Source organism: Dreissena polymorpha, chromosome 3 (assembly GCF_020536995.1).
Source record: "Dreissena polymorpha isolate Duluth1 chromosome 3, UMN_Dpol_1.0, whole genome shotgun sequence".
Lineage (NCBI taxonomy): Eukaryota > Metazoa > Mollusca > Bivalvia > Myida > Dreissenidae > Dreissena > Dreissena polymorpha.
The window spans coordinates 150,627,496-150,644,207 of record NC_068357.1 but is presented as its reverse complement, the minus strand read 5'-3'; the positions used below and the strand labels follow the sequence as shown (position 1 = coordinate 150,644,207).

Here is a 16,712-nt window from a genome sequence, read left to right as displayed (position 1 = left end):
ATATGTTTTTATGCCCCCCCCCTTTAAAGAAAGTGGAATAAAACAGTTGCACTGTCTGTCTGTCCGTTTTTGCCAAGCTCCCTGTCTCAGTCATATTATTAAGTTCGCCATATAATTGTGGATTTTAAAATAACTTAGTACATCCAGGGTCAAGGCTGGCTAATAGTAAGAAGTCAGAGGTCAAAATATGTCATATGTCATAAGATGCTTGAAATTCCTGTTTCAGCCATTTATTTGCCTTATATTGATGGATTTTGAAATAAGTAACCATAAATGACCACCATCACAAGACATGGCGTCTTGTGTAACACCGTCTTACCTGTAGCAAAGGTCAAGGTAACACTGACTTGTCAAAGTTTATAATTTTTCATCAAAAAGCTTGGAAATTCCTGTCTCAGTCATATTTTTTCTATAAATTAATGGATTTTAAATAAGTAACAAACATTTGCTACCATTGCAGTATGTGTTGAATAAAAAATCATCTTTCTTTTTCAAAGGTCAAAGTCACACTGAAAGGTCAAAGGTAAAATTTTGCCATTAAACAAAATGACATTTATTAATTGATTGTGAAATAACTGACCACAAATTGTATGCCCCCCGCCCTTCAAAGAAGGCAGAATATAGCAGTCGCATTGTCAGTCTGTATGTCTGACGTCTGTGCAACGCTTCCAGTCTCAGCCATAACTTTGCTGTATATTGATTGATTTTAAAATAACTTGGCACAAATGTCAACTACTCAAAGACAATATGTCATGAATAACACTTGTCTCCTATCCTCAAAGGTCAGAGTCTTAGATGTCAAAGGTCAAATGTTGCCATAAGACAGCTTGAACATTTCTGCATCAGCAAGAACTTTGCCATTTATGACTGTATTTAGCAATTATTTCCCACAAATGACCACCATCACAAGACGACATGTTGCGTGTAACATCTGTCTCCCCACCTAAAAGGTCAAGGTCACTCTTATAGGTCAAACATCACATTTTACCATAAAACAACTTGTTTTTGACATAACTGGATTTTTTCAGACAATAGTCGAATATGGGGGCATCTCTGCCCTTTGGACACATGTCTTGCTTTAGTGTGATATAAAACTGTAAAAATGTGTTTCACTCCATGATGCAAAATGTGTTTCACTCAATGATGCATGTACCCTTATTTTGATACAATCCGTGAAAGTTATAAGATGCTTAAAGACTTCTACAATAAAACATAATAAATCATGCCTTATGTGGTTGTTGTATTCCATGAGCTATCTACTTGTTTTATCACTATTAAGGCACCAATATCAATAACAATACAAAACCACGCTTCAGATGGACAGTTTCTTAGCAAGTATCTTAAATATCATTGACAAGACAAAAGTCACTCCCTCACAGTATACAGTTGGTGTTGGTGTTTGACCTAAGTAGTCCTGATTTTTAGCGAGGCTGTTTTCGGAGAAAACCCGAGCTATTGTCATAGCCAGCTCGTCCGCCGTCCGACGTTTGCAGTCCGCGGTAGGCTTCGTGCTAAAACCTTAACATTAGCTCTAAAATCAAAGTGCTTCCACCTACAACTTTGAAACTTCATATGTAGATGCACCTTGATGATTTCTACACGCCACACCCATTTTTGGGTCACTAGGTCAAAGGTCAAGGTCACTGTGACCTCTAATATCAAACTTTAACATAGGCTCTAAAATCAAAGTGCTTCCACCTACAACTTTGAAACTTCATATGTAGTTGCACCTTGATGAGTTCAACATGCCACACCCATTTTTGGGTCACTAGGTCAAAGGTCAAGGTCACTGTGACCTCTAATATAAAACTTTAACAAAAATCTTAACATTGCCTCTAAAATCAAAGTGCTTTCACCTACAACTTTGAAACATATGTAGATGCACCTTGATGAGTTCTACACGCCACACCCATTTTGAGTCACTAGGTCAAAGGTCAAGGTTACTGTGACATCTTAAAAAAACAAAAACTGACAAGCTTTCGCAGCCGAGCGTGGCACCGTTATGCGGTGCTCTTGTTAACCCAAGTGTTGCTTATTGTCCCCTACTGGAAGGGACTTATGGTTTTTGCTCTGTGCGTCTGTGAGTCTGTCTGTCTGTCTTTCTGTCTGTCACACTTTTCTGGATCCTGCGATAACTTAAAAAGTTTTTCATATTTTTTCATGAAACTTGAAAAATGGATAGATGGCAATATGGAGATTATGCACGTCATTTCATTTTGTTCCTACATCAAAAATTATGGTTGCTATGGCAACAAATAGACTAGAAATACTGCTGAAAATGGCGGTTTTCTGGATCCTGCAATAACTTTAAGGTTCTATATATTTTTTTCATGAAACTTGAAACATGGATAGATGGCAATATGGACATTATGCACGTCATTTCATTTTGTTCCTATGTCAAAAATTCTGGTTGCTATGGAAACAAATATATATATATATAAATCTGACAATGGTGGAATTTCTGACAATGGTGGAGCCGGTAAGGGACATATATTGCTTGGCAATATATATAGTTGTGTATTTAATTTTCTTTTAGTACATCTTCAATAGACAATATTTGAGTTTTCTCAGAAAATCTGAGGATCCAACTAAAAATATAGGCACCATACGCCAGTGGTCTCCTGCCTTATTCCATCCCTGCATATCATTTAATGAGTGAGATCAACAACAACAAAAAAAAAAAAAAATGTACATTCATAAAGTTCAAGTAGAAATAGAACATCAAAATCTATAAGCGTTAGAAATAGATGGCACTATCAAACAACAACAACAACAGAACACTTAGTATGCTGATGAAAACAGTCTTACTGTTACGTATGTGATTGCTTTTAGGCGAGGGTCCAAGGGGCAAGGGAAAGTTCAAGTGTGATTACTGCCCGCTACGATGCGGAAGTCGAGCCAATCTTGAGGAACACATGAGGATACACACAGGAGAGACGCCTTTCAAATGTGCCATATGTTCTCGGGGCTTCAAGAGGAAAACTCATCTGAAATCTCACATGTTCAATATTCATTCAAAAGTGAATTAATGACTTACTGTTGAAAGCAGATGCTTCATTTTCTGATTGAGTGTCGGATGATAAACTTACTTGAAATCTTGCAGGTTCAGTATTCGTCAGTATTGCATGACTTTCAAATGCTTCATTTGCTCTAAGTCTTGGATTATTTTTATTTCACATGCTTACACTACATACATGTAGTCAGAGGATATTTGTAGGATTAGATGGAATATTGATTTTATTTCACAAGTGATCATATAAAATATGTATTTAATGATCATGAGTGATTTAAAATCGATATTCCGTAGAATCAAACAATTTTTTTTTTTTTTTAATGCTTTTTTAACCAGGTTTTCCGAAGGAAAAAACTGGTTATTAGATTGGCGAATGCGGGCGGGCTGGCTGGCGGGCTGGCTGGCTGGCTGGCTGGCGGACTGGCGGAATAAGCTTGTCCGGGCCATAACTATGTCGTTCATTGTCAGATTTTAAAATCATTTGGCACATTTGTTCACCATCATTGGACGGTGTGTCGCGCGAAATAATTACGTCGATATCTCCAAGGTCAAGGTCACACTTTGAGTTCAAAGGTCAAAAATAGCCATAAATGAGCTTGTCCGAGCCATAACTATGTCGTTCATCGTCAGATTTTAAAATCATTTGGCACATTTGTTCACCATCATTGGACGGTGTGTCGCGCGAAATAATTACGTCGATATCTCCAAGGTCAAGGTCACACTTTGAGTTCAAAGGTCAAAAATGGCCATAAATGAGCTTGTCCTGGCCATAACTATGTCATTCATTGTGAGATTTTAAAATCATTTGGCACATTTGTTCACCATCATGGGACGGTGTGTCCCACGAAAGAATCACGTCAATATCTCCAATGTCAAGGTCACCACGACTAAAAATAGATTTTAAAAAAAAAAAAACTTACAAAGGGGGTTATTTTTTTTTGGTCATTTCAAAAGTTCAGTTTGAGTTTTCTCCCTTTATCAGATTTTTTTTTCACAATGAAAACCTGGTTTTGTGACAATTTTGTCCCTTGTTCACTGTTTATTTACATTGTTAAAGAGTTTAACTGGATAATTTCACTGGATTTATGACGTCATTTCATTGTAAAAATGACGTCATTTCACAGTAAAACAGTGAAAAATATCGATATTTTCAATGTTTAAAACAGTGAAATATCAGTTTTATTTCATTGATATTTCTCTATAAATCACCGGAAAGCATAAAATAAAGTTAATTATTACCGTACACTTAGTCTTGTTTGGTTTCACACATTTGTGTCTCATATTAATTTAACTCTTCTTGCATGTTAATAACCAATATTTTTCATTGTAGAAGGCCTCTTGTTAAAAGAATTCTCATAAGTTCTATTCATTCAATGTTGCCTGACTTTTGATACCAAAGCTTCCTTGCATTGTTAATAGCCTCTTTCAAATGTTACATGATCGTCATACTTGCATGCCCCTGGCATCTCCTGCAGATCTTGAGAGGCATAAACTAATAGGCCAGTTTGTTATTCCATCCATTCATAGGTATGAGATTAACCCTAGATATCATCTTACAAAAAAATCTTATGTAAAACATCAATGCTGGACATTAGATTTTTGAAAAGCAAGTTTATTTTTATGCCCCCAAAGGAGGACATATAGTTATCTCACTGTCCGTCCGTCCGTCGTCTGTCACACTTTGCGTTAATGTTTCGAAAAATGCTCATGACTTTTATGTCGCTTCAGATGTAACCTTCATAATATGGTATGCATGTGTTTATGGACAAGCCCTTTCCATATGCATAAAAAATTTGACCTCTGTGATTTTGACCTTGAACTTAGGGTCCACGTTTAGGTTTCGAAATCTGCGTTTAGGTTTCGAAAAATGCTCATAACTTCTATCAAAGTGTTTTTTAGGGGCATATGTCATCCTATGGAGACAGCTCTTGTTTTCATTTAAGATAGTGGATTCAAGTCAAGGGCTGTGTAGTACTTATTTAACATATTCATTGACTTATTGCTAAGGATATTGTTCATTACCAAGCGTGCCTGTGAAGTATGCATTTACAATATTCATTTTATAAATCAATATTTTGTGTATTCCTTGTAACTGTGTGTGAACCTATGGTTGCTTTTCATTGTTCATTTTACTGTTTATAAACTGTAGATTGATTTTGATATGTCTGTATATGGTACATGTAGTCTTGTATAGATGTGTTATATGAAAAAATAAGTGTTTGTTAAATGAATGAATTTAAATTAAAGTAACATGGTTTTTATGCACCCCTTCGAAGAAGAGGGGGTATATTGTTTTGCACATGTCGGTCGGTACGTCCGTCCGTCCACCAGATGGTTTCCGGATGATAACTCAAGAACGCTAAGGCCTAGGATCATGAAACTTCATAGGTACATTGATCATGACTGGCAGATGACCCCTAATGATTTTCAGGTCACTAGGTCAAAGGTCAAGGTCACAGTGACTCGAAGTAGTAAAATGGTTTCCGGATGATAACTCAAGAATGCTTGAGCCTAGGATCATGAAACTTCATAGGAACATTGATCATGACTGGCAGATGACCCCTATTGATTTTCAGGTCACTTGGTCAAAGGTCAAGGTCACAGTGACTCGAAACAGTAAAATGGTTTCTGGATGAAAGCTCAAGAATACTTAAGCCTAGGATCATGAAACTTCATAGGTACATTGATCATGACTGGCAGATGACCCCTATTGATTTTCAGGTCACTAGGTCAAAGGACAAGGTCACAGTGACTCGAAACAGTAAAATGGTTTCTGGAAGATAACTCAAGAATGCTTACGCCTAGGATCATGAAACTTCATAGGAACATTGAACATGACTGGCAGATGACCTCTATTGATTTTCAGATCACTAGGTCAAAGGTCAGGGTCACAGTGACTTCAAATAGTAAAATGGTTTCCAGATGATAACTCAAGAATGCTAATGCCTAGGATCATAAAACTTCATAGGTACATTGATCATAACTGGCAGATGACCCCTAATGATTTTCAGGTCACTAAGTCAAAGGTCAAGGTCACAGTGACTCAAAATAGTAAAATGGTTTCCGGATGATAACTCAAGAATGCTTACGCCTAGGATCATGAAACTTCATAGGTACATTGATCATGACTGGCAAATGACCCCTATTGATTTTCAGGTCACTGGGTCAAAGGTCAAGGTCACAGTGACTCGAAGTAGTAAAATGGTTTCTGGATGAAAGCTCAAGAATACTTAAGCCTAGGATCATGAAACTTCATAGGTACATTGATCATGACTGGCAGATGACCTCTATTGATTTGCAGGTTACTGGGTCAAAGGACAAGGTCACAGTGACTCGAAACAGTAAAATGGTTTCTGGAAGATAACTCAAGAATGCTTACGCCTAGGATCATAAAACTTCATAGGAACATTGAACATGACTGGCAGATGACCTCTATTGATTTTCAGATCACTAGGTCAAAGGTCAGGGTCACAGTGACTTCAAATAGTAAAATGGTTTCCAGATGATAACTCAAGAATGCTAATGCCTAGGATCATAAAACTTCATAGGTACATTGATCATAACTGGCAGATGACCCCTAATGATTTTCAGGTCACTAAGTCAAAGGTCAAGGTCACAGTGACTCAAAATAGTAAAATGGTTTCCGGATGATTTCTCAAGAATGCTTACGCCTAGGATCATGAAACTTCATAGGTACATTGATCATGACTGGCAAATGACCCCTATTGATTTTCAGGTCATTGGGTCAAAGGTCAATGTCACAGTGACTCGAAATAGTAAAATGGTTTTCGGATGATAACTCAAGAATGCTTAGGCCTAGGATCATAAAACTGCATAGGTACATTGATCATGACTGGCAGATGACCTCTATTGATTTGCAGGTTACTGGGTCAAAGGTCATGGTCACAGTGACTCGAAATAGTAAAATGGTTTCCGGATGATAACTCAAGAATGTTTAGGCCTAGGATCATATAAATTCATAGGTACATTGATCATGACTGGCAGATGACCCCTATTGATTTTCAGGTCACTAGATCAAAGGTCAAGGTCACAGTGACTCGAAATAGTAAAATGGTTTCCGAATGATATGTCAATAAGGCTTACGCCTAGGATCATGAAACTTATAGGTTCATTGATCATGACTGGAAGATGACCCCTATTGATTTTCAGGTCAAAGGTCAAGGTCACAGTGACTCAAATCAGTAAAATGGTTTCCGGATGATAACTCAAGAATGCTTACGCCTAGGATCATGAAACTTCATAGGAACATTGATCATGACTTGCAGATGACTTCTATTGATTTTCAGATCACTTGGTCAAAGGTCAAGGTCACAGTGACTTTAAATAATGTAATGGTTTCAGGATGATAACTCAAGAATGCTTACGCCTAGGATCATGAAACTTCATAGGTACATTGATCATGACTGGCAGATGGCCCCTATTGATTTTCAGGTCACTAGGTCAAAGGTCAAGGTCACAGTGACTCGAAACAGTAAAATGGTTTCCTGATGATAACTCAAGAATTATTTGGCCTAGGATCATGAGACTTCATAGGTACATTGATCATGACTGGCAGATGACCCCTATTGATTTTCAGGTCACTAGGTTGAAGGTCAATGTCACAGTGACAAAAAACGTATTCACACAATGGCTGCCACTACAACTGACAGCCCATTTGAGGGGCATGCATTTTGTACAGAAAGCCCTTGTTTACTGTTTAGATACATGTGTTCCTTTTTGCCGCTTATTAAACCAGCTGCAATATGAAATGCCTGTACTTCCCCAATTATTGCTTATAATACCATCACACATACGGTGCAACTTATGTGTGTTCTTTGCCAGCAGAAAACCCGGTAAATGAATATTTTGTGTACTGTTACATTGACTGTTCCAAATCAAACAAGAAGTGAGTCATACACATGTCTGCTCCATCATTTAATGTTTTGCCAAAAACAAAACGAAAGACTTGGTCATATGTGTTGAGCCTTATTTGTTATATATACAGCAATATGTTGTGTAAAACATTCAATTTTCCTGCTCAAATACAATATGAGATTTTGATTTTTACGATTAGAGATTTTGTACATATAGTGTGAAACTCTTAATACATGTATTTCAGTGGCAGTTAGAAACCAAGGGGTTACAAACGTGTGATAAAACAAAAGGTTTTTGCATATGTGTTGTGCACTATTTGTTGTACATGCATCAAAGTGTGAATCTCTTAATATTTCAGTGGCAGCTGAAAATAAATGGCTAACAAGGGTGCAATAAAACAAAAGGTTTTTGCATATGTGTAAAACTGAAATATTTCAGTTGCAGCTTGTATGTACTTTTGTTGTACACTCAGCAATATGTAGTTAAAAACTTCTAATTTTTCAGCAATGGCTGGAAAGGAAGGGGCCACAAAGGTGCAGGTGGTGGGTTCGAGACCAATGTACGTCTGCCATGTTTGTGGCAAGCTCTGGCCAGCGCCGTCCAAGCTGGAGGAACACATGAGAGTCCATACTGGAGAGAGACCTTTCAAGTGTGACCGCTGTCCCAAGGCTTACAAGCGCAACTCACAGCTGCAGGAGCATATGGTTGTCAAGCACATGACAGGAAATTCTTGACAGTTAGGCCAGTAGACTCTAACCTCCTAAAAGGTTGTTAAGCATATGATGGAAAGTACTTGATCTTTTGATAATGGGAAATATTTGATACTGGGGCCAGTAGTCTTACAGTTCCTAAAGGAAATCTTAATGTGATTTTCACTCTTTATAGGAAATTGTAAGTTAATTTAAGCACATGATGTGAAACACTTGATCTTTGGGATAATGTTTTCGAGCAGATGTGGGAAACACTTGATCATTGGCATAATGATGTCAAGTACATGATGGGAAATACTTTTGTTTGGTATATTATTGTCAAGCACATGATGGGAAATACTTTTGTTTGGTACAATGTATATTGTTCTCAAGCACATGATGGTGAACACTTGACCTTAGGCATAATGATGTCAAGTACATGATGGGAAATACTTTTGTTTGGTATATTGTTCTCAAGCACATGATGGTGAACACTTGATCTTAGGCATAATGATGTCAAGTACATGATGGGAAATACTTTTGTTTGGTATATTATTGTCAAGCACATGATGGGAAATACTTTTGTTTGGTATATTGTTCTCAAGCACATGATGGTGAACACTTGATCTTAGGCATAATGATGTCAAGTACATGATGGGAAATACTTGTCTTGTCAAGCAAATGATGGCAAATACTTGATCTGTGGCATATTATTGTCAAGTACATGATTGGAAAATGGGAAACACTTGATCTTTGACATATTGTTGTCAAGCACATGATGGGGAAACAAGAGTCTTAAACCTCTGAAATAAAATCTTTAGTTTATCCTCTCAAGCAAAATCTTAATTTAACCTTCTTGGGTAAATCTTAAGTTAAACCTCCAAATGAAATCCTAAATTTAACCTCCTACATCAAATCTTCAGTTTAACCTCCTATAGTAAATCTTAAGTTAAATCTATAAGGGAAATCTTAAGTTAAACCTCCCAAGGGAAATTGGGAAATATTAACATATTTTTAACCTCTTAAAGGAAATTTTTAAAGGAATGTAAACCTCTTAAGGGAAATTTTAAAGAAAATTAACCATCTAAAGGGAAATTTTAAATACATTAAAACCACTTAAGGGAAATTTTAACGTAATTTAAACCTTTTAAGAGAAATTTGATAGTAATTTGAACCTCTTAAGGGAAATTTTAAAATAACTAAAACCTCTTAAAATAAACTTTTAAGTAATTTAAACCTCTTACGGGAAATTTTAATGTTATGTAAACCTCTTAAGGGAAATTATAAAGTAATTTAAACCTCTTAAGGGAAATTATAAAGTAATTTAAACCTCTTAAGGGAAATTATAAAGTAATTTAAACCTCTTAAAAGGACCGTCAACCACGACGACGAAGAAAAGTTGTAAAATACCGTATTTTGAGTGTTGAGTGTTCATATTTTTAGTATATTCCGTAATAAATTTTACTGGGTATGTCTACCAGGCCACTACCAGTTAACTATAAAAAACGCCAGTAGATTGATCATCATCGTCACATGGTAAACCCAAGAATGGAAGTTGTGCATGCTTAATGAATTGTATATATCATATATATAAATTATCAATCTTCTTGCGTTATTTATAGTGTGTATATTGTTATGTCACCTATTTTCGCGATGTACTTTTGATTTCACATCGCGTAATTTTATTTCTGAAAATATGAACCTTTTTCAAGTAATGAAATATACCAGTCGTGATATTTTAATCAATATAAACTAATAATTGTAAAAAATACGGTATTTCAGAACTTTTCTTTTTTTTGTCATTCGTGGTTGACGGTCCCTTTAAAGGAAATCTTACCATTATTTTGATCTCTTAAGGAAAATCTTAATGTTAAACTAACTATTTTAAGGTGAGATGCATTTTGCATGAAATTTCCAGAGACTTGAGGAATCTGATGATTTTAGTGAATTTCCTTTCGTTTTTCTTTTGTAGCTCTGTGGATATGTGCCCTGTTGTTGTCCTGTACTGGTCTTTAGAAAGACTGGGTGAAAGCATAATGAACTGGCATCTTAACTAAAATGTTTGACATTGTTTGATGTTTTTATGTGATTCAGAAAGACTGGTAAAGGAAACTTTGTTGTGGGACATAATTAAACTTATACAAACCTAAAGTTTTGAGATGGTTGCACATGCAGAAAGTATTTAAGAGGTTCCACTTTCCCTAAGCAAACAAATTCAGAAGGACTGATAAGGAAACTTTGTTTTTGGACTTAAGTAAACTTAAACAAACCAATAGTTTTGAGATGGTTGCATATGCAGAAACTATTTAAGATGTTCCACTGTCCTCATGCATGCAAAAACTAATGCTTTGGGTGTTTGCGCTCTGCACTGAATTTTGTTTGATGAAGTTCTGAAAAAACATCTGGTCAACAGACACACGGGGCTTTGTAACATTAAAAAAAGAGTTTCAATGCAACTTTCAAATACAATATAAATGGCATGCTGTATGTAGTGAGTTTGCAACGCAAATAGATGACAATATTGCAACATATAAATGTAGCAAATAAATTAACATAAACGGGCTTAATAATGGTACGGTATGTGTTGGATAATACTGTTAAAAGTGTCATCATATTGTGTATGTATGAGTCTTTAATAATACCGGGATAAAGTTTATTGTGATTGGCATGCCCTTATTTTATATCAACAGTATTAATTTCATTACTGATTTGAGTTCTCTGGACTGCGTTGTCTTATTTTAGAAGTGTTGAAACTAAATGTTTATTAAATTACAGTAAAAATTGCGGTCATGTACTCTCATTTTGAACCATAAGAGAGTGGTCTGTTATTCAATTATAGTTAAGACAAGTCATTCTGATTTTACCCTTGACCACTTAGATTGGTATTTTGACGCGTTTGTAGTCCCTTAGTTAAATTGAATTATAGACCTTTCTTACTAGATTAAAGTTTTAAAGGTTTGAGTTCCAACCCTTAGATGCTGATGAGCAGCAAACAAGATAAAACCTGAACTGACTGCAAGTTAGTCGCAGGCTGTTCTGGTTTTATGCTGTTTGCACATAGCCATTTTCACTTTTCCTCTGAGTTGGAAAGGGTTAAATGCCCAATAGATTTTGGATGTGGGTGACAAACTAGGTCATCACCCTATACATATTGTCACTATTTTGAGATAATAAACATGCCAGCAAAAAAAATGAAATACCAAGTTTATGTAATGTTAAAATGAAAATATTTATGGAACATTTTCAACTTTTGCTTATAATACATCCTTATTTGCAATATGTTCATTTAAAACAAAAATATGTTTGGTTTTATGTAGCAATATTAACACAGATTAAAACTATTTTCCCCAAAATAACAAAAGAATATTTACTATTTTCCAGGCAACCTTGAGACGGGAGGTGAGGGGAGCATGCACATGAACTTTGCTACTAGACGAAAGAGCAAGCAGTGCGATATATGCAACAAGTCCTTCTCACGTCATGCGAAGATGTTAGAACACAGGAGGATACACACGGGAGAAAAGCCGTTCATCTGCCAAACGTGTGGAAAAGGTTTTACCCAGAAAGTCACCTTGAAAGTTCATTCTATGGGTTATCTAAAGGCTGATGGTTATTTTGGAGGTTTTATTTAACCTTTGTGTCTGAATGACTCAGATGACGATATTGTAACCTATAAATGTAGCAAATAAATTAACATAAACAGGCCTAATATTGTATGTGTTGGATAAAACTGTTAAAATTGTCATCAATTTTGTGAATGCATTAGTCTTAAACATAATTCTGGAATAAAGTATGATTAAATTACTGGTTCCTGGAGGGTTCAATGTGCCTGTTAATAAATTTGCACTCAGTTGCCATGACTGTTTGGCTTTTTATGTACAGTAGATATTACCTACATGGTGTATAGATGCACCGCCATAAAAAAATTAATATGTGATAGCATTTTAAGTGTAAATTAATGGTTTATAAATGATAAACCCATTAATGGCATACGTGTTGATTTCAATCATAAAGTCTGGCTCTTGATATGTTTGTCCCGCTATCTGTACATATTTGTTTGGAGAAAAAAACTACTTGTGCTTAGTTTGCATGGCCATAAGGAAATTCATCTTGTTGACATTGACTATGGATAATCAAATTATTAACTGGATTTGTTCACATTAACTATGGGTAATCAAATTATTAACAGGATTTGTTCACGTTAGCTACTGTTAATCACATTATTAACTTGATTTGTTCGTATTAGCTACTGATAATCTGAATGTTAACTGGATTTGTTCAAATAAAACTGGGTATTCAATTATTTACTGGATTTGTTCACATTGGCTACTGGTAATCTGATTATTAACTGGATTTGTTCTGATTAACTATGGGTAATCAAATTATTTACTGGATTTGTTCACATTAACTACAGACAATCAAATTATTAACTGGTTTTGTTAGCTCATCTATTTTTTGAAAAAAAAATTATGAGCTATTGTCATCACCTTGGCGTCGGCGTCGGGTTAAGTTTTGCGTTTAGGTCCACTTTTCTTATAAAGTATCGATGCTATTGCATTCAACCTTGGTTCACTTACTTACTATCATGAGGGGACTGGGCTGGCAAAGTTAGATAACTCTGGCTTGCATTTTGACAGAATTATGTGCCCTTTTTATACTTAGAAAATTGAAAATTTTGGTTTAGTTTTGTGTTTAGGTCCATTTGATTCCTTAAGTATCAAAGCTATTGCTTTCATACATGCAACACTTACTAACTATCATAAGGGGACTGTGCAGGCAAAGTTATGTAACTCTGACTGACATTTTGACAGAATTATGTGCCCTTTTTATTATGTCCCCCACTATAGTAGTGGGGGACATATTGTTTTTGCCCTGTCTGTTGGTCTTTTGGTTGGTTGGTCTGTTGGTTTGCGCCAACTTTAACATTTGCAATAACTTTTGCAATATTGAAGATAGCAACTTGATATTTGGCATGCATATGTATCTCATGGAGCTGCACATTTTCAGTGGTGAAAGGTCAAGGTCATCCTTCAAGGTCAAAGGTCAAATAAATGGGTCAAAATCGCTCATTTAATGTACACTTTTGCAATATTTCAATATTCAAGATAGCAACTTGATATTTGGCATGCATGTGTATCTCATGGAGCTGCACATTTTGAGTGGTGAAAGGTCAAGGTCATCCTTCAAGGTCAGAGGTCAAATTATGTGGCCGAAATCGCTCATTTTATGAGTACTTTTGCAATATTGAAGATAGAAACTTGATATTTGGCATGCATGTGTATCTCATGGAGCTGCACATTTTGAGTGGTGAAAGGTCAAGGTCATCCTTCAAGGTCAAATATATGGGTCAAAATTGCCCATGTAATGTCACTTCTGCAATATTGAAGCTAGCAATTTTATATAAGACATGCATGTGTATCTCATGGAGCTGCACATTTTGAGTGGTGAAGGGTCAAGGTCATCCTTCAAGGTCAAACGTCATATATGGGGACATAGTGTTTCACAAACACATCTTGTTATACTTAGAAAATTGAAAATTTGGTTAAGTTTTGTGTTTAGGTCCACTTTTTTCCAAAAGTATCAAATCTATTGCTTTCATACTTGCAACACTTACTAACTATTGTAAGGGAACTGTCCAGGCAAAGTTATGTAACTCTGACTGGCATTTTGACGGAATTATGGGCCCTTTATACTTGAAAATTTGGTTAAGTTTTGTGTTTTGGTCCACTTTACCCCTAAAGTATCATAGATATTGCTTTCATACTTGGAACACGCACAAACTTTCATAAGGGGACAGTAAAGGACAAGTTGCATAACTCTGGTTGTCATTTTTATGGAATTATGGCCCTTTTTTGACTTAGTAACTTTGAATATATGCAGTGCCCCAGATAAGCTGCGTATCTGCGTATTTCACCCTATTAAAATGTTTAAAAACGCAAAGAAATACAATATCATGCGTATTGAAAACGCACCCGATTTGCCTTTTACGCACATTCGTCTAATTTGATGCGTACGATACAATAGCTTTGATCGAAAATACTTTGCTCATTTTAGGTATTTTTTGTTATTATTTTCGTAACGTGGCGACGTTTTTATTCAGCAAGCGCCTGGATGACGGATGACAGTCAAAGCTATTCAAACGCTCTGCGGACTAGATTTAATAGTTAAATAAAGCGGCTGACCAAATTATTTACGACGACATACATGCGTTTTCAATCTGACTTAATCCGTCGTTCATTGTGCATGTATTTGTAAAGCGTCTGTACTTTCAGTTTCTAATACGATGCGTAATAAAAATGTCTAATAGAAAGACGTCCGCAATTGTTGCGCCAAAATATCAGTCGATCGCTAACTTTTTCGAACCAAGAAAGCAAGAGCCAATAAGTGCCGAATCATTCGTGTTATCGATTTTTTTTAAGATTAAAGTTTATATTATTGACAGTTTCAAGGATTAAAGATGTTATGAAACATCAGTTTATTAAAGTTAATTATATTAGTTTACAGTTTTATTGAATCAATACAATTGTGTGCATCTTCAACAGAAGTGAAGCAGCAATGATTTTACTGTATGCATCTTATAACTCATTTCACCCTATTCCAAGAATGAAATCACCCTATTTTTCAAAATCAGTGGGTGAAAACCCTATTTCCGAAATAATTATCTGGGGCACTGCTGTCACTGAAGCTACTTTTTTGAGATAACAAACATGTCAGCAAAAAATGAGAAATATTTGCTGGGGCAGAAAACCATGAGTTTATATTTGAGGTAATAACTGAAGTTAAAACCCTGTTTATGTAATGTTAAACTGAAAATATTTATGGAACATTTTCAACTTTTGCCTATAATACTTCCTTATGGGCAATATATTAATTTTTGAACAAAAAGATGTTTGGTTTTATGTAACAATATTAAGGTACACAGATTAATCACTATTTTCCCAAAAATAACTAAAGAATATTAACTATTTTCCAGGCCACCTTGAGACGGGAGGTGAGGGGAGCATGCTTATAAACTTGGCCACCAGACGAAAGAGCACGGTGTGTGATATATGCAACAAGTCCTTCTCAAGGCATGCCAAGATGTTAGAACACAGGAGGATACACACGGGAGAAAAACCCTTTATCTGCCAAACATGTGGAAAAGGTTTTACCCAGAAAGTCAACTTGAAAATTCATTCTTTACGTCATCTACAGGCTGATGGGGCTGATTTCGGAGGTTTAACGTAAAACCTTTGTGCCTGAAAGACTCAAAGTATGATTTAAACTGCTGTTACCTTGAGAGTTCAATGTGCCTGTTAATAAATTTGCACTCAGTTGCCATTACTGTTTGGCTTTTTATGTACAGTTCATATTACCTACATGGTGTATAGATGCACCGCTATGAAGAATATGTGATAGCATCTGAAGTGTAAATTAATGGTTGATAAATGATAAACCCATAAATGCCATACGTCTTAATTTCAATCAGAAAGTCTGGCTCTTGATTTGTTTGTCTTGCTATCTGTACATATTTGTTTGGAGAAGAAACAACTTGTGCTTAGTTTGCATGGCCACAAGGACATTCATCTTGTTGACATTTACTATGGGTTATCAAATTATTAACTGGATTTGTTCACATTAACTATGGGTAATCAAATAATTAACAGGATTTGTTCACATTAACTACAGGTAATCAAATAATTAACTGGATTTGTTCACGTTAACTACTGGTAATCAAATTATTATTAACTTGATATGTTCACATTAGCTACTGATAAATGGAATATTAACTGGATTTGTTCACATAAAACTATGGGTAATCTATTTATTTACCGTATTAATTTGTTTACATTGGCTACTGGTAATCTGAATATTAACTGGATTTGTTCACATGAACTACAGACAATCTGGATTATTTACTGGATTTGTCCACATTGGCTACTGGTTATCTAAATATTAACTGGATGTGTTCATATTAACTATGGGTAATCAAATTATTTACTGGATTTGTTCACATTAAGTACAGACAATCAAATATTAACTAGATGTGTTCACATTAACTACAGGTGATACAATTACATGTACTAGCTGGATTTGTTCATGTTAGCTATGGGTAATCAAATTAGTTACTGGATTTGTTCACATTAGCTACTGGT

At 35.5% G+C, this 16,712-nt stretch overlaps 1 protein-coding gene and 1 long non-coding RNA gene across 13 annotated transcripts in view; both read left to right on the top strand.

Annotated features, from left to right (window-relative positions):
• LOC127871985 (zinc finger protein with KRAB and SCAN domains 5-like) overlaps nt 1–16,712 on the top strand; it is an 87,735-nt gene that overhangs the window by 40,110 nt on the left and 30,913 nt on the right. Inside the window, exons 5-6 of one of the 12 annotated variants that reach the window (XM_052415321.1) lie at nt 11,959–12,129; nt 15,551–15,829. The exons of 8 other annotated variants lie outside the window; for them this stretch is intronic. In XM_052415321.1, coding sequence (XP_052271281.1) covers nt 11,959–12,129; nt 15,551–15,804 — 425 coding nt within the window. In that variant the 3' untranslated portion in view covers nt 15,805–15,829. Of the gene's footprint in view, nt 1–2,832; nt 3,216–8,392; nt 8,656–11,958; nt 12,130–15,550; nt 15,830–16,712 lie in introns of those variants that run through there. 3 more of the 12 variants (XM_052415330.1, XM_052415323.1, XM_052415332.1) reach the window with 3 other exon arrangements.
• LOC127872012 (uncharacterized) lies at nt 3,334–4,870 on the top strand. Its single transcript, XR_008045674.1, has 2 exons — nt 3,334–3,586; nt 3,749–4,870. It is a non-coding gene; the product is annotated as an uncharacterized LOC127872012 (long non-coding RNA).